Source organism: Schistocerca cancellata, chromosome 1, assembly GCF_023864275.1.
Source record: "Schistocerca cancellata isolate TAMUIC-IGC-003103 chromosome 1, iqSchCanc2.1, whole genome shotgun sequence".
NCBI classification, from domain to species: Eukaryota; Metazoa; Arthropoda; class Insecta; order Orthoptera; family Acrididae; genus Schistocerca; species Schistocerca cancellata.
In genome coordinates, this window is record NC_064626.1 from 712175941 (window position 1) to 712200310 (window position 24370).

At 43.9% G+C, this 24370-nt stretch overlaps 1 protein-coding gene across 1 annotated transcript in view; it reads right to left on the minus strand.

Annotated features, from left to right (window-relative positions):
* Positions 1-24370, minus strand: part of LOC126184887 (venom protease-like) — a 237912-nt gene that overhangs the window by 38885 nt on the left and 174657 nt on the right. Inside the window, exons 2-3 of the mRNA XM_049927519.1 lie at positions 15387-15469; positions 3879-4157 (exon numbers count right to left, since the gene is read on the minus strand). Of these exons, the coding sequence (XP_049783476.1) occupies positions 3879-4157; positions 15387-15450 (343 nt within the window). The 5' untranslated portion in view covers positions 15451-15469. The remainder of the gene's footprint in view (positions 1-3878; positions 4158-15386; positions 15470-24370) is intronic.

Consider the following 24370-nt stretch of genomic DNA (forward strand, 5'->3'; position numbering starts at 1 on the left):
CATTAAAAAGAAAAAAACAAACAACAAACCTAACTTCAACCTATGGTAAACCAACCTAATTTTTTACACTCCCAGGTATCTGTCGTCCTTCAGTTATTATCATCGAGGAGGTAGTTAGGTCCTAGTGCTCATGCCATGCTTGTTTCATAAAACTATTTACGGTTTTTGTTTTTATGTCCCAAATATGTTTTAAATTGTTGTCAGTTGCATTATGTTCGGTGGGTGCTTCAAATTTAATGGTCAGAATTTTTGTTCTAGAATTGTTTTTGCTATGGGCAATTCTCGATTTTCGATACTGTAAAACAAATCTCTTCCACTGTAAGCTCTTTGCTTTCCACATTGTGGGAAGTGGTGGTATGGGCCAAAACAAGGAAAAAATGTCCAGTAAACATCTGCTCTTAACTGCATACCTTAAGAGCTATGAGCACTTGTACATCTTCGCTACTTTGAAACAGAACTCTTCTAATGAACAAGTACTCGTAATTTTTAAGGAATGCATTTTAGAACACATGTCTACTGGGCATTTTTTATTGCTTTGGTCCATACTACAACTTCCCAAAACATGGAAAACAAGGAGCTTGCAGCAGATCTGTTTCACAGTATCCAAGATCACGAATTGCTCTTGGCTCTTAAGATATGCGTTTTAGAGCGCAGGGTTACTGACTTTTTTGTTTCGGATGATCATTCCTGTTATATCCCTGAATACTGACCATCACTTCTGAAACACCCTGTATGTACATATTTGTTTCTTTGGTGTATCTGAGAATTTGCTTAACCATTTCCAATGTGTGTTTAAATTGTGCTTTTATTTCTTTTATGTAGGTGTACAGAATGAAAGTTAGATAATACCTGTATGTGAATACTTGACCTTTTCATTGTGGTGTGATAGGTCTCTAAGTTAATCTATGAAGTTTTATTAACTGAGCCTGGTGGATCTACATCTAGATGGATACTCTGCAAATCACATTTAAGTGACTGGTAGAGGGTTCATCGAACCACCTTCACAATTCTCTATTATTCCAATCTCGTACAGCGCGCGGAAAGATTGAACACCTATATCTTTCCGTACGAGCTCTGATTTTCCTTATTTTATCGTGGTGATCGTTCCTCCCTATGTAGGTCGGTGTCTACAAAATATTTTCGCATTCGGAGGAGAAAGTTGGTGATTGGAATTCCGTGAGAAGATTCCGTCTCAACGAAAAACTCCTTTCTTTTAATGATGTCCAGTCCAAATCCTGTCTCATCTCTGTGACACTCTCTCCCATATTTCGCGATAATACAAAACGTGCTGCCTTTAATTGTAATACCTAGGTTTTTAGTTGAATTTACGGCTTGTAGATTACTGATTTATTGTGTAATCGAAGTTTAACGAGTTTATTTTAGTTCAAAAGTGGTTCAAATGGCTCTGAGTACTATAGGACTTAACTTCTGTGGTCATCAGTCCGCTAGAACTTAGAACTCCTTAAACCTAACTAACCTAAGGACATCACACACATCCATGCCCGAGGCAGGATTCGAAGCTGCGACCGTACCAGTCACGCGGTTCCGGACTGAGCGCCTAGAACCGCTCGGCCACAACGGCCGGCCTAGTTTATTTTAGTACTCAAATGGATGACCTCACACTTTTCGTTATTTAGGGTCAGCTGCCACTTTTCGCACCATTCAGATATCTTTTCTAAATCGTTTCGTATTTTGTTTTGATCTTTTGATGACTTTATTAGTCATCTGCAAACAACCTAAGACGACTGCTCAGATTGTCTCTCAAATCGCTTATACAGATAAGGAACAGCAAAGGGCCTATAACACTATCTTGCGGAACGCCAGAAATCAATTCTGTTTTACTCGATGACTTTCCGTCAATTACTACGAACAGTGACCTCTCTGACAGGAAATCACAAATGCAGTCACATAACTGAGACGATAATCCATAAGCACGCGATTTCACTACGAGCCTGGTCTTGCGGTTCTAGGCGCTGCAGTCCGGAACCGCGGGACTGCTACGGTCGCAGGTTCGAATCCTGCCTCGGGCATGGATGTGTGTGATGTCCTTAGGTTAGTTAGGTTTAAGTAGTTCTAAGTTCTGGGGGACTGATGACCTAAGATGTGCTCAGAGCCATTTGAGCCATTTTTTCACTACGAGCCGCTTGTGTGGTACAATGTCAAAAGTCTTCCGGAAATCCAGAAAAATGGAATCTATCTGAAATCCCTTGTCGATAGCACTCAACACTTCATGTGAATAAAGAGCTAGTTGTCTTTCACAGGAACGATGTTTTCTGAACCCATGTTGACTGTGTGTCAATGGGCCGTTTTCTTCGAGGTAATTAACAATGTTCGAACACAATATATGTTCGCCGCGAGGGATTAGCCGAGCGGTCTTAGGCGCTCCAATCATGGACTGTGCGGCTGGTCCCGGCGGAGGTTCGAGTCCTCCCTCGAGCATGGGTGTGTATTTGTCCTTAAGATAATTTAGGTTAAGTAGTGTGTAAGCTTAGGGACTGATGACCTTAGTAGTTAAGTACCATAACATTTCACACACATTTTTGAACAATATATGTTTTAAACTCTTGAATCATATCGACGTTAATGATATGGACCTGTAATTTAGAGGATTATTCCTACTACCTTCCTTGAATATTGGTGTGACCTGTGCAACTTTCCAGTCTTTGGGTACGGTTGTATATGATTGTTAAGTATGGAGCTAATGCATCAGCATACTCCGAAAGGAACCTAGTTGGTATACAGTCTGGACCAGAAGACTTGCTTTTGTTAAGTGATCTAAGTTGCTTCACTTCACCGAGGATATTTACTTCTACGTTACTCGTGTTGGCAGCTGTTCTCGATTCGAATTCTGGAATATTTACTTCGTCTTCTTTTGCGAAAGCATTTCGGAAGGCTGTGTTTAGTAACTCTGCTATGACAGCACTGTCTTCGATAGTATCTCCATAGCTAACGCGCAGAGAAGGCATTGATAGTTTCTTGCCGCTGACATACTTCACATACAATCAGAATCTCTTTGGCTTTTCTGCCAGGTTTCGAGACAAAGTTTTTTTGTGGAAACTGTTATAAGCATCTCGGATTGAACTCCGCGCTAGATTTCGAGCTTCTGTAAAAGATCGCCAATCTTGGGGATTTTGCGTCTGTTTAAATTTGGCATGTTTGTTTCGTTGTTTCTGCAACAGTGTTCTAACCCGTTTTATGTACCAAGGAGGATCAGCTTCCTCGTTTGTTAATTTATTTGGTATAAATCTCTCAATTGCTGCCGATACTATTTCTTTGAATTTAAGCCACATCTGGTCTACACTTATATTATTAATTTGGAATGAGTGGAGATTGTCTCTCAGGAAGGCGTCAAGTGAATTTTTATCTGCTTTTTTGAATAGATGTATTTATCGCTTATTTTTCGAGGATTTGGGGATTAAAATATCCAATCTCGCTACGACAACCCTGAGTTCACTAATCCTTGAATCGGTTTTGATGCTCGTTATTAACGCAGGATGATTTGTTGCTAAGAGGTCAAGTGTGTTTTCACAACCATTTACTATTCGCGTGGGCTCATGAACTAACTGCTCGAAATAATTCTCAGAGAATGCGTTTAGCACAATTTCGGATGATATTTTATTTTTAACTTGTAGTTTTGGAGACACTGCGTTGTTTTGATGTTGTTAACACAAAAGGGAAAATAAAAATTGGCTCGTGTTAAAATTAAATAAAATGTTATTTAACATGTATCAGCACATTACCTCTCCCAACACAACCACTGCCCTACCGCCTGATGCTGTCTATGGCATGCCTGTTGAAACTATTGTCAACGCTAGAAGCCACGTTACAGGGTACCAGAGCGGTGTCTACCGTTCGGAGTGCTCACGTCGGCCGCTTACCGAGCTCGGCCTTCTTGCCGCCTATGATGCGGACGTGCGTGGTGTTGCTGTAGCCGCAGCGGCCGGGCGCCGGCTCGCCGGGCACCGGGATGGCGGTGCGGCCCTGCAGCTGCGCCTCCTGGCGCGGGCAGCAGACGCGCGGGTCCGAACCCTCGTAGCCGCACAGCGAGTCCCGCAGCCGCTGCGTCACGCCCGGCTCGTTCCTCCGCGACAGCAGCGACAGCAGCTCGTCGCACCGCCGGATGTTGATGCACACCTCGTTCTGCTTGCAGTTCGCACCTGTTCCCGACACAAACACAGAGATACAAGAGCTAGACAAAAATATGGAAACATAAAAAACATGACACGTCACCACTTACGTGAGTATGCAGGCCATTAAAAATGCTACACCAAGAAGAAATGCAGATGATAAACGGGTATTCATTGGACAAATATACAGGGTGATTCAAAAAGAATACCACAACTTTAAAAATGTGTATTTAATGAAAGAAACATAATATAACCTTCTGTTATACATCATTACAAAGAGTATTTAAAAAGGTTTTTTTTCACTCAAAAACAAGTTCAGAGATGTTCAATATGGCCCCCTCCAGACACTCGAGCAATATCAACCCGATACTCCAACTCGTTCCACACTCTCTGTAGCATATCAGGCGTAACAGTTTGGAAAGCTGCTGTTATTTCTCGTTTCAAATCATCAATGGTGGCTGGGAGAGGTGGCCGAAACACCATATCCTTAACATACCCCCATAAGAAAAAATCGCAGGGGGTAAGATCAGGGCTTCTTGGAGGCCAGTGATGAAGTGCTCTGTCACGGGCTGCCTGGCGGCCGATCTATCGCCTCGGGTAGTTGACGTTCAGGTAGTTACGGACAGATAAGTGCCAATGTGGTGGCGCTCCATCCTGCTGAAATATGAATTGTTGTGCTTCTTGTTCGAGCTGAGGGAACAGCCAATTCTCTAACATCTCCAGATACTGTAGTCCAGTTACAGTAGCACCTTCGAAGAAAAAGGGACCAAAAACTTTATTGGCTGAAACGGCACAGAAAACGTTCACCTTAGGCGAGTCACGTTCATACTGAGTTGTTTCCCGCGGATTCTCAGTGCCCCATATACAGACATTGTGACGATTGACTTTCCCGTTAGTGTGGAAAGTTGCTTCATCACTAAACACAATCTTTGAAACGAAAGATTCATCTGTTTCCATTTGAGCAAGGATAAAATCTCAGAAATCGATTCTTTTAATCTTATCAGCTGCAGACAGTGCTTGCACCAATTTCAGACGATAAGGTTTCATAACTAACCTTTTTTGTAGGACTCTCCATACAGTTGATTGTGGAATTTGCAGCTCTCTGCTAGCTCTGCGAGTCGATTTTCCTGGGCTGCGAACAAATGTTTGCTGGATACGTGCTACATTTTCATACTCGTTCTCGGCCGTCCAGAACTTTTCCCTTTGCACAAACACCCATTCTCTGTAAACTGTTTATACCAACGTTTAATACACCACCTATCAGGAGGTTTAACACCATACTTCGTTCGAAATGCACGCTGAACAACTGTCGTCGATTTACTTCTGCCGTACTCAATAACACAAAAAGCTTTCTGTTGAGCGGTCGCCATCTTAGCATCAACTGACGCTGACGCCTAGTCAACAGCGCCTCAAGCGAACAAATGTACAACTAAATGAAACTTTATAGCTCCCTTAATTCGCCGACAGATAGTGCTTAGCTCTGCCTTTTGTCGTTGCAGAGTTTTAAATTCCTAAAGTTGTGGTATTCTTTTTGAATCACCCTGTATTATACTAGAACTGACATGTGATTACATTTTCACGCAATTTGGGTGCATGGATCCTGAGAAATCAGTACCCAGAACAACCAACTCTGGCCGTAATAACGGCCTTGATACGCCTGGGTATTGATTCAAACAGAGCTAGGATGGCGTGTACAGGTACAGCTGCCCATGCAGCTTCAACACGATACCACAGTTCATCAAGAATAGCGACCAGCGTATTGTCACGAACCAGTTGCTCGGCCACCATTGTCCAGACATTTTCAATTGGTGAGAGATCTGGAGAATGTGCTGACCAGGGCAGCAGTCGAACATTTTCTGTATCCAGAAAGGCCCGTACAGGACCTGCAACATTCGGTCGTGCATTATCCTGCTGAAATGTAGGGTTTCGCAGGGATCGAATAAAGGGTAGAGCCACGGGTCGTAACACATCTGAAATGTAACGTTCACTGTCCAAAGTGCCGTCAGTGCGAACAAGAGGTGACCGAGACGTGTAACCAATGGCACCCCATACCATCACGCCAGGTGATACGCCAGTATGGCGATGACGAATACACGCTTCTAATGTGCGTTCACCGCGATGTCGCCAAACACGGATGCGACCATAATGATGCTGTAAACAGAACCTGGATTAATCAGAAAAAATGACGTTTTCCCATTCACGCACGCAGGTTCGTCGTTGAGTACACCATCGCAGGCGCTCCTGTCTGTGATCCAGCGCCAAGGGTAACCGCAGCCGTGGTCTCCGAGCTGATAGTCCATGCTGCTACAAACGTCGTCGAACTGTTCGTGCAGATGGTTATTGTCTTGCAAACGTCCTCATCTGTTCACTCAGGGATCGAGACGTGGCTGCACGATCCGTTACAGCCGGGCGGATGAGATGCCTGTCATCTCGACTGCTAGTGATACGAGGCCGTTGCGATCCAGCACGGCGTTCCGTATTACCCTCCTGAACCCACCGATTCCATATTCTGCTAACAGTCATTGGATCTCGACCAACGCGAGCTGCAATGTCGCGATACGATAAACCGCAATCGCGGTAGACTACAATCCGACCTTTATCAAAGTCGGAAACGTGATGGTACGCATTTCTCCTCGTTAGACGAGGCATCACAACGTTTCACCAGGCAACGCTGGTCAACTGTTGTTTATGTATGAGAAATCGGTTGGAAACTTTCCTCATGTCAGCACGTTGTAGGTGTCGCCACCGGCGCCAACCTTGTGTGAATGCTCTCAAAAGCTAATCATTTGCATATCACAGCATCTTCTTCCTGTCGGTTAAATTTCGCGTCTGTAGCATTTCATCTTTGTGGTGTAGCAATTTTAATGGCCAGTAATGTAAATTGAATGTGGAGGGGCAGAACGGAATGAAGAAGAAGGAACTAATGATATCACCTGCGTGTAGGTGGCGCTGACTGGGAGTGTGGGTCGGCCGGGGAGCGAATCGAGGTAGTCAGAGTATTTGCGATAAATGCTCCATCTGGGTGTCTTCTTATTTTTCGTCACAGTCCTCTTCGACGACCGTCTGTCACGATCACTCCACACACAATTTCGTCAGCGTTCTGACTTTGCGGATGACGTTTCTCGCCCGTCCCATATGCGGTGTAAATCTTCGATAAGATGCCTCTTGAAACACCAAACACTTCGACTACCTTCGTTATGGAAGCACCCATCACAAGAGCACCAAGAATTTTCCCACGTTCGAAGTCGCTTAGCTCCGACATAACGCACTCACAAGTACACAGAACACTGTTCTGACCACGGATGACACTTCAAACGTATTGAGGACATTGAGGACATTGCGCCTGCCGGAGTGGCCGAGCGGTCTAGGCGCTACAGTCTGGAACCGCGCGACCGCTACGGTCGCAGGTTCGAATCCTGCCTCGGGCGTGGATGTGTGTGATGTCCTTAGGTTTGTTAGGTTTAAGTAGTTCTAAGTTCTAGGGGACCGATGACCACAGCAGTTAAGTCCCATGGTGCTCAGAGCCATTTGAACCATTTGAGGACATTGCACAGGTGCTGTTTGTGGTGAGATTTCTAACAGCACAACCGGCAGGCTTGGATAGTATCTGCATTTATGTTGAAGCATGCATTTATCGCCATGTTTCTGTATTTTTGTCAATTCTCCGATCTCTTAAAGATTTAATAAACTGTTCATTTGCTTGACCTGTTGTTTCCTGTCATATTGATTCGGCATCGGACTATTTGTAGAGGGCATGTTTCGGACATCTTCCTCCCAAGGTAGAGGTCACCGTGTGTATATGTGACACGTGTCCTCTCAATTTGCTATTAATGCTCTTCGCTGTAACTGACGCAATGGACATATTATAATGAACTGGGGTCACGAAATTCGACAGTTTGTGATTAGCACTGGGTTAATTACTTCTTGACTTCGTGGAAAGGTCCCTAAGTGCTTTCAGAGTACATGAACACTCACACTATTTCACATTGTCTTTTAAGATTCTGTTCCGGCGTAATGCAAAATATACTGTTCTGTATTGCGCTATACTAACTCCAGCAAAAACCCTTTGCGCCCTTGTTCGTGCCCAGACTTGAACTTGTTACTTTCATGAGCAGATCTCGCAGACTGTTTGCCCACGCGCCTTTTTCTGCAGATGCGAAAAGCCAACCCTACTCTCTAGATAAATTTGGAAATTTGTGGTGAGGTCTTATGGGACCAAACTGCTGAGGTCATCGGTCCTTAAGCTTGCGCACTACTTAACCTAACTTAGACAACTTACACTGAGGACAACAACACACCTATGCCCGAGGGAGGACTCGAACCTCCGACGGAGGGAGCCGACCAACCGTGACAAGACGCTCTAAACCGCGCGGCTACCTCTAGGTGAAGAGACATCCGCGCGTTACCTGTGATCTTGGGTCCAGCAGACGGGTAAGGGTAAGATTAGATATATCGTAGCGGTATGAGTGTAGGTGTTCTTACGATGTTCAGAAGCCAAACCAGCCGGGCGTTCAACGATGTAGGAAGGGTAAGGGCAAAGAGGGAGGTAAGTCAGCTTTTGTGTCACAACAGAATAAAACACATTTTAAACTTCAAAACTGACACAAGAGCTAAGTAACATAAATAATCCTAGGATCGACCGAGAATCGAGCCCAAGACCTTCGGATTTGTAGTATGACACTTCAGTAGTGAGCCAACTTTATTGAGACAAAATTCACTCAAACTGAATGTTAATATGCAGGGTGAAAATTATTTAAACCCACAAACTTTGGGAGATTGGATGGAACATCAAAGCAACCATTTTTCTTAATGTCATAATTTGTTGTGAACATTATTTAATCCAGTAGAGACGTATTCATTCTTCAGTTGTAATGAATGATTTATTGTTGTAATGGGCCCTGTTGTTCCGTAGCGAGCATACTTCACTCTTTAGTCATAATAGCATTGGCATTTAATTTTATGTCATAATCCAGCACGGTACTTCCTTACTAATGGAGCGGTGCACCTGGAGAGAGTACACTGGTACGGTTGGTGCTTACCACATAGCGATGGGGTCTTCAACATTCACGGTTCACATGTCTGGGGTTGGTTTAATCCTCTTGCCACATTTACTCGCGCTCATCAAGTGCTGTTTTACGTGAACAGGTAGGCTGGTGTTATTGATGATTGTTTAATTGGGCCATATCTCCTACCTAGGCATTAAATGGCAGAAATTACTACAAATTCCTCACAAGAGCATTGCCAGAATCCTGGAAGACGTGCCACTCCTTACAAGTTAGCGCATGTGGTTCCAACATGACGGGTGCCGGGAAATTTCAGTAGTCTTGTGCGTCGATTCTTGAACCGACAGTATCCAGAAGAGTGGGTCGGCAGAGGTGGTCCAGTACCACGGCCTATTCGATCCCCTGCTTTGATCCCTCTGAAAAATTTTGTGTGGGGAGAGATGCGCAACCAACGCTTGTTGGGTCAGAATAGGATCTGGTTGACTGGATAGTAGCAGCAGCAGAAGAAGAAATTAAGGACGATTCTGCAGTTTCTGACCGCGTTAGACAGAGAATGACCCGCCCGTATAACCTTTGTTTAGAAGCAAAGGAGGCATTTTTGAAGTAACTGTTTTGCATTAATGTTGTTGTCCCTTAAATGTCGTGTGAGTAGGGCCTCCCGTCGGGTAGACCGTTCGCCGGGTGCAAGTCTTTCGATCTGACGCCACTTCGGCGACTTGCACGTCGATGGGGATGAAATAATGATGATTAGGACAACACCCAGTCCCTGAGCGGAGAAAATCTCCGACCGTGGCGGGAATCGAACCAGGGCCCTTAGGATTGACGTTCTGTCGCGCTGACCACCGGGGGTGAGTTGTTGTCCCTTGGTAATAAAGATTTAATTATGTTTGTGTTACTTTTTGTCAAGTGTAAGTAAGATTTGATGTCCTCGTACAATGGTGCCTGACACGAAAATTCATTAGAAAGAGTGTTTTCAGTGTTCCGTACAACCTCACATAGTTTGTTGATTTAATCAATTTTTTCTATAGAGAACTTCTTCTACCAGTTTAAAATATGACATTACAGACTTTTTTTGTGTCCCAGGCAATCTCCTATAGTTTGTAGGTTTAAATAATTTTCACATTGTATAATTACACGTAATACAACCTAACGGCTTAATTTTTGTTCTTCAGTAATAAAAAAGCAGAAAAATCACTAGGACTCCCACTGTTCTTTTGATAAAACCAAGTAAGCCACCTAAAAACAAATAAGAAAAAGTAAAATCAATTGCGTATTGTTTGCATCTCGAGAGCAGCTAATGTTAAATATTGTTGTCGTGAAATGGGTTACGGGAATGAAACATGTATATGGATACATGCTGTTCATTCACAGCTCAGATTATAAAATATAAAGCAAGAAAAATGCCAAAGCTGAAGCAAATAATCTGTAGCATATGGGTCCAAATAATTTGGAAAATATAAAAGTAAAGCCTTTATGAGGTCAATTATCATCATTGTGGACTACAAACATTTCAGTACGTAATGGTACAGTAGTCTTACATATTACAGTAATTGTACAGGATATCAATGTAACGTATCCCATAAGGTAATACGAAGTTTATCGCTCAGGTCCAACAATGCCTTTTTAGGAGGCACGGCAAAGAAAGAGGTCAAACGCATCACTTCTGTGTGAGCCACGGCATGGTCAGAAAATAAATGCAGCTTATCTCTACTTTAATAATTTCAGAGAGTAATTCTGGCACACACTAATAGTCAGGATACATTTTTATGTATGTTACGTGTAAACTGAAGCAGGAATCTTCATTAATTAGTGTGTCAGTTAAATTTGTACTTCATCAATTTTATGTAACCGTTGCACGATTTTGAAGTAACTCATCAAACAATATAAAGAGGAAATGTATAATACGAGTACGTAGTCGCCGCAGGAGGCGCTAGTGTAAAGGGAGATGATCTGCAAGGACTAAAATGCCAATTATCATATTAAAAGGCTAAAAGCTCGTGCTTCAATGCGTTGATGCCCGTAGAATTCCTTGGAAGACTACGTGGAAATGAGTTTCGTGTATCTGTGGGCATTGTCATCAGGAGTCTTCGACCAAGGTGTAATCAATTAGATCAATAGCTGAAAAGCAAATTCCATTAGGTAATTTTGAGTTATTCGCGTAGAAGCAAAAGCTGTTTCTCAGTAGCCAAATAAAGGATTCAAGCTTGATTTTTTACGACCTGAAATTCAGCTTATCCTAGTCAGTTACCAGCGGAACTACAGTCTAACGTGGGATTCGGTCGACAGAGAGACATCGTATTTCTCTTGCAGGAAAAGTATTATTAAAACTGATAGTCTGGTTATGCGACTGAACTATCCTCCCCATTACTCGCCGTTAATTCGACGTTGGTGCAGTAGCGTTAGGTCAGAAAGAGGCTATTTCGAATCTTGCTGGTGGAAAGAATTCTCCAAAGGGAGAATGGGTGCTAATATATAGTTCCTGATCCGGATCTTGCACCATTCTACTGCTTAAGATTCTAAAACTCTGCACAGTCATGGCGCCGAATGAGTGCGCAAAGTTTGGCTATGCCCCTGGTGTTACTGGAGAGAAGAAGGTTATGTTCTGACGCTAGGCTACATCCTCTCCCTTCTCCCTTATAGTTATCAGCAACACTACGCACTCATTATTGTTCTCAGAGAGGTTGAATGCCCTGAGTGATAGTCCAGCGCACTCGTTCACTGGTCTCAGTATTTGCTCATCTCGCTCGTTGCACCTTTGTCGCAGTACGGCTTACTGTCGTTCTTTGGAGAGTTTCGGTAGTTGTAAAACACATAATTATTTTGCTTGGACAAATGTTTCTATTTCTTCCGACAGTAGGAGGGTGGTTCGGTATTAAAATCACCAAACTCGATGTGAGGTGAAGATGATCTTGTGAGGTTATTTCACTTCTCACCTCAGCACTCCTCAAGGCAGTTATCAACCTCGCCAGAAAATCTAAACGCAGTATTGTCAATAGGCAGTCCAGAGATATCTCGAGAGACGCTGTTTCATCTCACGCCCTTCACAGATCTCTTGCGAACTATCACGCATCAGTTAAGTGCAGATGTAAGAGTTTTGTTCTCACTGCGACTTTGAAACTCTCAGGAATAAACTACAGTAGTGTGACGAGGGTTGGGTTTTTTGTCGGATACTGACTATCTGGAAGTGTACGCAACTAAATTTCAAAAAAATAGTCTGGGAAAGCTCTTGGAAACGTGTACACTATGATTAAATTTTTCTTTATTAGATATTAGTAACAAGTTGCTCGCTGCGGGTGGTGGATCTCCATTTACAATCAAACTGCGAAGCACAATTATCAGAGAGCAATGATATAAGCACCCATTTTGCTTCTTTTGGGAAACTGGATCGTAGCCGTACCTTATCATTCGACCTAAAACCGTAAGATCTGTCACGTATCAACGACTAACAGGTAGTGACTTCTTTGATTGTTCGCTAGTAAGCGTTTGTTGTAATACTAATAATCAGTATACTGTATTTGGTCTAGAGAGCGGTGTGCTGACCCCACGCCCCTCCTATCCGCATCCTCCACGCAGGATGACACGGCGGTCGGATGGTCACGGTAGGCCACTCGTGGCCTGAAGACGGAGTATTTTGTCGCAGTGTAATGACCGAGTCATGAAGGTTTGCCAGAAAAATAAAAAATGAATTCATCTAAGTACTAATAATAGTAATAAGCGTTGTAACTTACACGGAGACATACAATGCCAATCGCTTTCGACTCTTCGATATGAGGTCATAAGCATTAGAAAATAGCTGATTTCACGCTCGCTGACTGCATATTGAAGGCAAAAGGCGACACAATCAGGCAATATCTGTAAGCAATAAGGCCCAAACGCAGTTCATACTGGGTATCCCAGAAATACTCCGAATACTTCATCGAGTAGTAGAGGGTGTTTTGCGGAACAAATCGAGGATAGGAACCCGTATCCAGAAACTTCATACAACGACACTGCAGAGCATCAAAATTGTAGGCACCGGCGCCTGCCACTGGACCACACCTTCGGCAGCAAAGGTGGCATTTTACACTGACGGACCGTAGGCAGAACGTCTCTCAATGTTGTTTGTTATTCAGTGATCGTAACTGATTGCCGTGACCGCCACTGGAAAAGATGTAGCTAGGTGCTACGTACACAGGCATTGTTTCCCATGAATGCGATATTTTGTTGCCTCTGTGGCAACCCTCTTGGAAACCTCTAAAATCTCATATGGTCCAATGTTTTCGGCATACAGGAGAAAAATAAACAGCAGGTGGAAACCCATATGTGAAACCATCATCTACCGAGGCAACAGAGCATCGCATTCATAGAAAAAAAGTGTGTGTACGCTGCAGGTAGTCGCACTATCTTCTCCATTAGTGATTGTAGCAACCAGTCGCGATTAGCGAATAGCAAACAACATTGCGAGACGTTCCGCTTGTTGTCTGTCGGCGTACAAAGTCACGTTTGCTGCCGAAGGGGAAGCGCCAGCGCCGGCGCGTCTAACTTCGACGCTCTGTAGCGTCGTTGGATGACTTTTCCGGACGCTGGTTGCTATTCTCTATTTGTTCCTCAAGACACCTTCTACAACCCCTCGAAGTTTGTCGCAACATGTCTAGGACGCACTCTAGAGGCCTCCACTCGACAAGCAGGGCAGAGTTCCAGCAGCAAACTTCGACCCTGACGCCCACCGAAACCAGCGCCTCAGATGACCACCAGCCGACAGCAGGAATAATGTGACTGAGAATTATACCCAATTACGCTTTTACGCTAAAACAGACTTTTAAAACTTGCTTATGTGCGTACGTAGACTGTGGATTTGCCTATTTGTACCTATTTCTGGTTGTCACTTCAATTTTGACGTGTAAATGAAGGGTTCGATCAGATCAATGTAAACTAACACCTTTCATGATTCATAGTTTCAATATCATCTCCAGACGTTACTGAGTGCATCCTACTCCTAACAGTGTTGTAGGTAGTTGGTTGGAGCATTTAATAACAGTGTGACGCTACAAGCCTCGTTTGTGTTTTACACTTAGTGGGACTCAAATGATAAATCAGTATTTGTGCTCTTCAGCAGGTTCATCTACACACTTGAAAAAGCTTTAAAAGCCGATCAAAAGTCAACCCATGGCCTCTGTTTCTTATTAATACAATATCTGCCTCCGTAGCCTGATATCCTAGTCTCCAGAGAACTAAACATTCTTAGCCTAGCCCTATCGCCGTCTCACCCCTTCACGTGACCACTCGTGTGCTAGAGGCACATGACCTATACTCCCACGTCGTCTCCAATCTGATTACGAGATTCAGAACGAGTATATTGCGACTGACGTCGGGTTACGACGGAGTTGTTGTACTACCGAAGCTGTGTACAAATGACACAAATATCTGGAACGGTCATAATTACAAGCGCGTGTCAAAAATTACTGAATGCAGATTGTTATCGGAAATCCGTACCGTACTGATGCAACAACATCGTTATTCGACACCAACAAGAGCCCAATCCATTCAAGAAAGTGTGTAAACATACTTTAGTATCTAAGAATTCAGCAGTAATAAAAGGAATGAAACTTTAATTTAGCGAAGACTTTGTAACACTTATGTCGATTAGAAGTAGATTTATATCATGTAACTGGGTATCTTCAATTATGGAGCGCGTATTCTTTGTTATTTAAAGTCCTTGTTTTGTGGCAGGAAAATTAGAGCTTTATAATGTATATATGAAAAAGGAAAATGATTTGTTAAAATGTTAAATTATTATAATACGTGTATGTTCATAAAAAGAAAATGTTTATTGAAAGCTTTCATTAACTCCCAAGGTTAAAGTACGTTTAGTTTTTTCTCTTAAATTCAACATATTCAAAATTATAGTCCGATAGCATTGTCCATTAGACACTCGCGGGGTCAGTCTTCCAAATCCTCTCAGAGGGTAGCATTAGCTTGTTTCACGGCAAGTTAGTGTTATAACTTCTATGTCCAAAGTACAGAATTGGTTCAGTAAGATGAGCGGGTAGGATCAGTATACAGCCCTCGTTCAATAGTCTTAAAGAAAACATAAGTGACCGCATCGTGTTTCGAACGCTGTTATTTATAAAAGTGGCGTTCATTTCGTTTATCTTGCTTAAAGTGAGCCTTCCTCCTCGACGACGGCTGCATTATCCTATGATGGGAAGTATAATTGCAAAGAACAGTAGGAATTATTACAAAAATCATATTGACAGCTCACTACATGTCTAAGTACCTTCTGATTTCGCAGCAAGAAGTACAGCCAGCAGGAGAGTCAAAGCAGCCCTCTGCAAAACCATTGTTCTCCTCTCGACAGACCTATAACAGAAACAACAACATCAGCAAACACAGTCTTGAAAGCAGAAAAACAGTACAAATCAGAAGTCTATAACATATTGTAGTAAAGAGTTTCAGAGGGCGTTAATGAACTGAAAACTAGCCGGCATCAGTTATCCCAATAACGAAGCACATTGATTAACGTCATGTGCTACACAAGCAGTAGGATCTGCCGTCTTGGGGAGTATATCGGATCTTATAGATAGGTGTACATCGTGTCGTAACGTAAGTTCAGTTATTGAACAGCAATTTCTAATTGTGTAAAGAAGACAAAGAAGGAAATCTGCACTGAACTTATAAATATTACGAGAGAAAGTTTTCGCTGCGTCCTGAACAAATGAATGTTGCGCATATTTTAAACCCCTACTTAGGTCGGAGTCTGTCCTTCGTAGCCGATTTGTACAGCATGGAGCACGGTTCAAATCAGAGCCTGGCCACCTAAGTATCTCAGTTTCCCAACATAATTTCAATATATGCTGAGCTAATTCCTTAAAAGTGCACGAAATATATTTTATCTGTGTCAGTGGAGAAAACTGTTGTTTCTTCATGGGGTGAGCATGGTGCAAACGAAAATTCAATGATTAATTACTATGCTTACCACTGGCTCCTACCTAAGGTCAACACAGAGATGTTCGGTGAACTGGAGAATTAATGAAGTAACCTTATTCACAGTAGTGTGGTTCAGCTGAGTTCTTACAAGCAGATTCTTCCAAAATTTCGTAAGACCATGCCTCTTAGTCTCTTCCGCTTGATTCAATTCAGCTTCAAGGGATCCCTTACAGCTTTATTACTGTTACCAGACAGTTTATCTTGACTTACAGCATTGGATAATACACATTCTGATTCACTAAAATGAGTTATATTTCAACATATCAGTTCTATTAAATGTTACTGTCTTCTTACATTCACTTTCAGAACTACAAGTGACAGTAATTGAACCTAAGAGATGTGTTTACCAAAATTTTTATACGTTTCTTAGAGTACATCTTATTTTCTTCTTTTACGATCTGATAATTTCTTGGTATTTATTCACAAACATCTGCGGTTTCTGCACCTTCCGAGGAGTCGCATAACCCACATCCAACGATCCAGATTTAAAATTTCTGTGGTTTCTTCAGGACACATCCAGTACTGCCAGGATGGCTCCTCTGAAAATGGTCTGGCTGATTTCCTGTTCCTTCCATATCGGATCTGAGCTCTCTAATAACCTCGTCATCGACGAGGCAATAATCCCTGTTCTTACTCTCGCTTGTATTTCTTTAAAAAATTTTCTCCTCTTTGAACCTTCGCTGTGGCACCAGGTCTCTTTTGCGTATATGTTTGTCGGGGTAAGTAGGCGAGGATAACAGTGAAGGCTTTTATCTTGAATAGCTTGTAAATCCATGTGACACTGTACAGGGCTATTACAAATGATTGAAGCGATTTCATAAATTCACTGTAGCTCCATTCATTGACATATGGTCACGACACACTACAGATACGTAGAAAAACTCATAAAGTTTTGTTCGGCTGAAGCCGCACTTCAGGTTTCTGCCGCCAGAGCGCTCGAGAGCGCAGTGAGACAAAACGGCGACAGGAGCCGAGAAAGCGTATGTCGTGCTTGAAATGCACTCACATCAGTCAGTCATAACAGTGCAACGACACTTCAGGACGAAGTTCAACAAATATCCACCAACTGCTAACTCCATTCGGCGATGGTATGCGCAGTTTAAAGATTCTGGATGCCTCTGTACGGGGAAATCAACGGGTCGGCCTGCAGTGAGCGAAGAAACGGTTGAACGCGTGCGGACAAGTTTCACGCGTAGCCCGCGGAAGTCGACGAATAAAGCAAGCAGGGAGCTAAACGTACCACAGCCGACGGTTTGGAAAATCTTACGGAAAAGGCTAAAGCAGAAGCCTTACCGTTTACAATTGCTACAAGCCCTGACACCCGATGACAAAGTCAAACGTTTTGAATTTTCGGCGCGGTTGCAACAGCTCATGGAAGAGGATGCGTTCAGCGCGAAACTTGTTTTCAGTGATGAAGCAACATTTTTTCTTAATGGTGAAGTGAACAAACACAATGTGCGAATCTGGACGGTAGAGAATCCTCACGCATTCGTGCAGCAAATTCGCAATTCACCAAAAGTTAACGTGTTTTGTGCAATCTCACGGTTTAAAGTTTACGGACCCTTTTTCTTCTGCGAAAAAAAGGTTACAGGACACGTGTATTTGGACATGCTGGAAAATTGGCTCATGCCACAACTGGAGACAGCGCCGACTTCATCTTTCAACAGGATGGTGCTCCACCGCACTTCCATCATGATGTTCGGCATTTCTTAAACAGGAGATTGGAAAACCGATGGATCGGTCGTGGTGGAGATCATGATCAGCAATTCATGTCATGGCCTCCACGCTCTCCCAACTTAACCCCATGCGATTTCTTTCTGTGGGGTTATGTGAAAGATTCAGTGTTTGAACCTCCTCTACCAAGAAACGTGGCAGAACTGCGAGCTCGCATCAACGATGCTTTCGAACTCATTGATGGGGACATGCTGTGCCGAGTGTGGGAGGAACTTGATTATCGGCTTGATGTCTGCCGAATCACTAAAGGGGCACATATCGAACATTTGTGAATGCCTAAAAAAACTTTTTGAGTTTTTGTATGTGTGTGCAAAGCATTGTGAAAATATCTCAAATAATAAAGTTATTGTAGAGCTGTGAAATCGCTTCAATCATTTGTAATAACCCTGTACTTTATTTCAAAGCAAAATGTCTCCTTTCAGCCACTTCTTTCAGCCCTACATGAACTGAAGCAGGATTACGTTCAAATCACGTGGTCCTAAAACCGCGTGACCGGAAGCCCCAAACATCAGCGACAATCAGTTTGAGTCAAACCTGGTTTGGACCCAGATAGTGTTTATGACAGCTGTTCGCGAAACACAGGAAATCCAGGTTCGAATTCCAGTCCGACACAAATTTTCAGTCGTCAGCAAAGTGTTCATTACAAGTTCAGCACATCTGAACAGTTTGCGCCGTTATGATTTCATGTCTTTCCATAGTCGTAGATTTCATCCTCGTCGAACCATTCATCTCATTTCAGTGTATTTAATTCATTTCTGAATATTTACGTTGTTCCTCTGGACACCAATGTGTTTATTCTGGCATGAAGTTGCAAGTTTCATACCTTGTACGTATTATCGTTTTAGCTTTTCTCCCCAGATCTTCAGGGTCGGTTTGTGGCAATAAGCGGAAAGGTTTAGATGGTAAGCATGGCATCTAATCTGTCTGAAATTAATTTCAAAAATATAGTTGCTGAGGAAATTGCGCCACGTCCACCGTCACCGACAGCAGCGTCTCGCGGGAGACACAGCTTCCCTGATCGTAGACAGCGGCAGCGGGGTCTCTTCTTGGACCATGACACGCCCTTGATACATTATGCTGAGCAAATAATGGGACTGAAACTTCGAAATTTCAGTATTTGGTATGAATACAAAAAAAGAAAAAATCTGTCAAAACGTTTCGCTGTGAATTAACGACCGGGTACACATGCGTATATAATAGAGCACTCCAGACATTGATGCGCAGGGCAGCCTACCTGTCAGGCGCACGCATCTGCATTTGAGGGCAAAGACGTAAACGGTACTGATCATTGGGCCATGGCTGAGCGACAAGACTGGCGGGGAAGGAGGGATACTCTGTGGTTTCCTTCTAAAAGAGTTGGAAGTAACTTAAAGGAAGGATCTGCAGTTTGAGCACGGTTCATCCTTAATTAATGAGTCTCCTAAGTGATAAGTCAACCTGCATAAACTCACTTAAACTCAAGAGGGAGAGAGCGAAAAACATCATGTTGAATGAGGTCTAATTAAATCAATGAAAGAAACCGTAAACTTGAGCTAATTTATAGCCTGAGAACGAATGTAAGCCAGCTAATGAAGATATGGACTTTTTAAAGCCAACTTAACGAAGATTTGCAAATTATTTTTTTCATTTCACCCCTTCGTTCGCAAGACACTGCAAGCGCTTTCAGGTCTGCACCCTACTTTAACAGTCTGTTCTGGGATAAGTCACTGACGGCGTAACTGACCGGCTAACGCTGAAGTCCTCTTTGTTAACACGTCTCACGTGTGACGCCAGCCAACACACTATCGCTGCCATATGTTCATGCTACCTGTCCCGATTCGCTTGGCGCTTGTTGCTATAAGTCGCCACGGAACTTTACTAGCTGTAAATATTTCAATTAAATGAATCCTTTTTGTCTATTCCGGCTCACGCGTCCCATCTGTCCGCACACTTTTAAGTTAAGCTTGTGACACATTTCAGTGCTACCGGCCTTCTGACCTACTCCATTCGTGAGACAGGGTATGGCAAAATGTTCAAACGTGTGTGAAATGCTAAGGGACCAAACTGCTTAGGTCATCGGTCCCTAGACTTGCACACTACTTAAAGTAACTTAAACTAACTTATACTAAGAACAACAGACACACCCATGCCCGAGGAAGGACTCGAACCTCCGGCGGGAGGGGCCGCACATTCCGTGACATGAGACAAGGTATGTAATCGGCCGATCCACATCTGATAAATATCGGCCATCGCAGCGATTCCAGCTATATTTGAGTCGAGAGAGAACAAGAGAAAACAGCGATTCAGAGAAACTGCAGCTCCCTGTCCTGCTGTTCTTGTTTAGGTTTTTCGTTCAAAATGGTTCAAATGGCTCTGAGCACTATGGGACTTAACTTCTGTGGTCATCAGTCCCCTAGAACTTAGAACTACTTAAACCTAACTAACCTAAGGACACCACACACATCCATTCCCGAGGCAGGATTCGAAGCTGCGACCGTAGCAGTCCCGCGGTTCCGGACTGCGCGCCTAGAACCACTAGACCACCGCGGCCGGCAGGTTTTTCGTAATTTTCGATATTCACTTGAGGCGAAACCAGGATGTGGGACTTTAAATATTTAATTTTAAAAACTTTGATGTTGAATATCATATATAAACTGACTCCTCTAAAATAAGTGTTATCAGAATTTGGTATAATTACCACACTGACTCCATTAGAGTCGGAAGGAAGGTGTATACCAAGAACTACTATAGGACTCGACTGAAATGACTGAGGGAACAAAGGAAACTTTGTCTAGGCTGCGGTTTCATCGCAATCCCCACGAATACAAGAGAAGTGTCGCAATTACTTCGCCCCCTGTACTGACACTGGCAAGGAAACTAACAGACTTCGAACGAGTAAACCCGAATAAAAATAATTTTACAACAAGGAGATTTGTCGGTAGCACCACCCAGCAAGATCAGTTATCAATACAATTCTGCACTTGGGTGCAATCGATGACTAAATGTTAATTAGTCTGAAGACCGTACACGCAGAAGTCGCTGAGAAAACAGCGTGGAACAAACAATTGTGACCAGCAGATTCAATCATAAACGAGGTATTATTTAGAAAAAAGTTAATCATTTATCCAGGTAATGTACTCATGTGTTAACACATGTATGCTCACAGAGATACATTTTTCAAAGTAAAAAGCTTTTTTTACTAATTTACATTTTTAATTAAATTTCTTCTTTCCTTACGGTCATCTGCTTCCATTCTTCACATAACATTACAATTTAATGTTATATATATATATATATATATATATATACACTCCTGGAAATTGAAATAAGAACACCGTGAATTCATTGTCCCAGGAAGGGGAAACTTTATTGACACATTCCTGGGGTCAGATACATCACTTGATCACACTGACAGAACCACAGGCACATAGACACAGGCAACAGTGCATGCACAATGTCGGCACTAGTACAGTGTATATCCACCTTTCGCAGCAATGCAGGCTGCTATTCTCCCATGGAGACGATCGTAGAGATGCTGGATGTAGTCCTGTGGAACGGCTTGCCATGCCATTTCCACCTGGCGCCTCAGTTGGACCAGCGTTCGTGCTGGACGTGCAGACCGCGTGAGACGACGCTTCATCCAGTCCCAAACATGCTCAATGGGGGACAGATCCGGAGATCTTGCTGGCCAGGGTAGTTGACTTACACCTTCTAGAGCACGTTGGGTGGCACGGGATACATGCGGACGTGCATTGTCCTGTTGGAACAGCAAGTTCCCTTGCCGGTCTAGGAATGGTAGAACGATGGGTTCGATGACGGTTTGGATGTACCGTGCACTATTCAGTGTCCCCTCGACGATCACCAGTGGTGTACGGCCAGTGTAGGAGATCGCTCCCCACACCATGATGCCGGGTGTTGGCCCTGTGTGCCTCGGTCGTATGCAGTCCTGATTGTGGCGCTCACCTGCACGGCGCCAAACACGCATACGACCATCATTGGCACCAAGGCAGAAGCGACTCTCATCGCTGAAGACGACACGTCTCCATTCGTCCCTCCATTCACGCCTGTCGCGACACCACTGGAGGCGGGCTGCACGATGTTGGGGCGTGAGCGGAAGACGGCCTAACGGTGTGCGGGACCGTAGCCCAGCTTCATGGAGACGGTTGCGAATGGTCCTCGCCGATACCCCAGGAGCAACAGTGTCCCTAATTCGCTGGGAAGTGGCGGTGCGGTCCCCTACGGCACTGCGTAGGATCCTACGGTCTTGGCGTGCATCCGTGCGTCGCTGCGGTCCGGTCCCAGGTCGACGATCACGTGCACCTTCCGCCGACCACTGGCGACAACATCGATGTACTGTGGAGACCTCACGCCCCACGTGTTGAGCAATTCGGCGGTACGTCCACCCGGCCTCCCGCATGCCCACTATACGCCCTCGCTCAAAGTCCGTCAACTGCACATACGGTTCACGTCCACGCTGTCGCGGCACGCTACCAGTGTTAAAGACTGCGATGGAGCTCCGTATGCCACGGCAAACTGGCTGACACTGACGGCGGCGGTGCACAAATGCTGCGCAGCTAGCGCCATTCGACGGCCGACACCGCGGTTCCTGGTGTGTCCGCTGTGCCGTGCGTGTGATCATTGATTGTACAGCCCTCTCGCAGTGTCCGGAGCAAGTATGGTGGGTCTGACACACCGGTGTCAATGTGTTCTTTTTTCCATTTCCAGGAGTGTATATATATATATATATATATATATATACTTGTAAGTATCTTTGATTTTTGGCTTTCCCTTACTTATCATGTAGATGCAGAGTTTGAATGAAGTGAGTAAAACAGAGACGGATTGTAACAGCTCTTTGCAAAGACCTGGAGAATGTCATCCATTACTTTGACTTTTGGAACTGGACTACTGCGGTGATGTTATACCGATAAGGAAGGAGCATGTCCGCATGTTGTTCTTGCCATGTGCGCGTACTGTTCCATTCCGCTTTGTTTTAATCACTTCACTGAAATTCCACATTTACACATCAATGGCGACAAAAGGAGGGATGTACGACAACACAGTAACTGCTACTTTGGGAAGTATGAGTCTGTAAGTACTGCATGCCTTAACGTGAACTGTTTCAAGGAAATGATTACATTTTTACAATGTCGCAATGCCTGTTTTTGTAAGAAGTACTATGCAAAGTTCCTTCGGGCAGGCATGGCACTTCGGCGACTACAGATGTTATAAAATACAGGAAATGTATTGGCAAATGCGCATTCTGGCAGCTTCCAACTGTAAAATGGAATGACACCGTCAAAAATTTGTACCGGACCGGGACTCCGTGCGCGGATAGCCGAAATGGTTAAGGCGACCGCTCGTGACAAGCGGGAAATCCGGGTTCGAGTCCCAGTCCTGCACAAGACTTCGATGTTACCTTTCTATTCTACAGTTGTAGGTTGCCCGCATGCGCAGCTGTGAATGCATTTCTTGTTTCCTCTTTTCTCAAGTTCTGCACGGAATGTTTAGAGTCGTCGACCTTCAAGCATTGACGGTACACAGAGTTTCACAGGTAAATGACTTTGGCGGGTTGTGTAGCAGACACAACCCGCGGTTCTAGCTGGCCGAGCACGAGTACTTTCCATGTGCATGGGGAACTTCTCAGAAAACGCATCTTGAGCGTCTGAGAGAGGTGAGCTATGGTTAACAGCATGGATTCACGTTTGGAAGGAGCTGCACTCAGATTTTTGTCCGACCATTCAGATTCTATGGCTTTCCTAAATCGCTTCATGCAGTGTTGGAATGGTTTCCACAAATCAATTAAATCGAATTTTAGGGTTTTTAAAACAATTCCACACTCGATTTTTGCTCCTCAAGTCCCCTCCGCCTTTTCATCCAACTTTCGTCCTGCTAGATGTACGTCTCTAATGACCTCGCCGTCGACGGCACGCTCCCGGAGCGACAGTAATGCAGCGCAGCTTCCAATCCTTGAACACTGTTTTGTTCCTGGCACAACGCCGGTGTTACTCCCTCCTAAACGAATCATGTAGGGCCTTGTGTAGAACGACACCAAACACAACATGCTGTTCTTTTTTTTTTAATGACGCACGGTTACGTTGGAGAGTAAATGTACTTACCTGGGTGTCACCAGTGCACTACGAGTAAAACAACAGCTGGACTGCGCCAGTGGTATGCATGACCAGGCACTTCTGTCCGCTAGCTTTGGCAACGATCGTCATATTATTATCAAAATGGTTCAAATGGCTCTGAGCACTATGGGACTCAACATCTGAGGTCATAAGTCCCCTAGAACTTAGAACTACTTAAACCTAACTAACTTAAGGACATCACACACACCCATGCCCTAGGCAGGATTCGAACCTGTGACCGTAGCAGTCCCGCGGTTCCGGATTGCAGCGCCAGAACCGCTAGACCACCGCGGCCGGCATATTATTATCCTATGAGTGTATTAACCGATGTGGATAACGCATCCTACCAAGCTTTGCTCCGGTCTGAGGTAATTAGACATTAAAAGCCATGCCTTGCTGATGTATCACCCCTTATTACTCTCACCGTCTT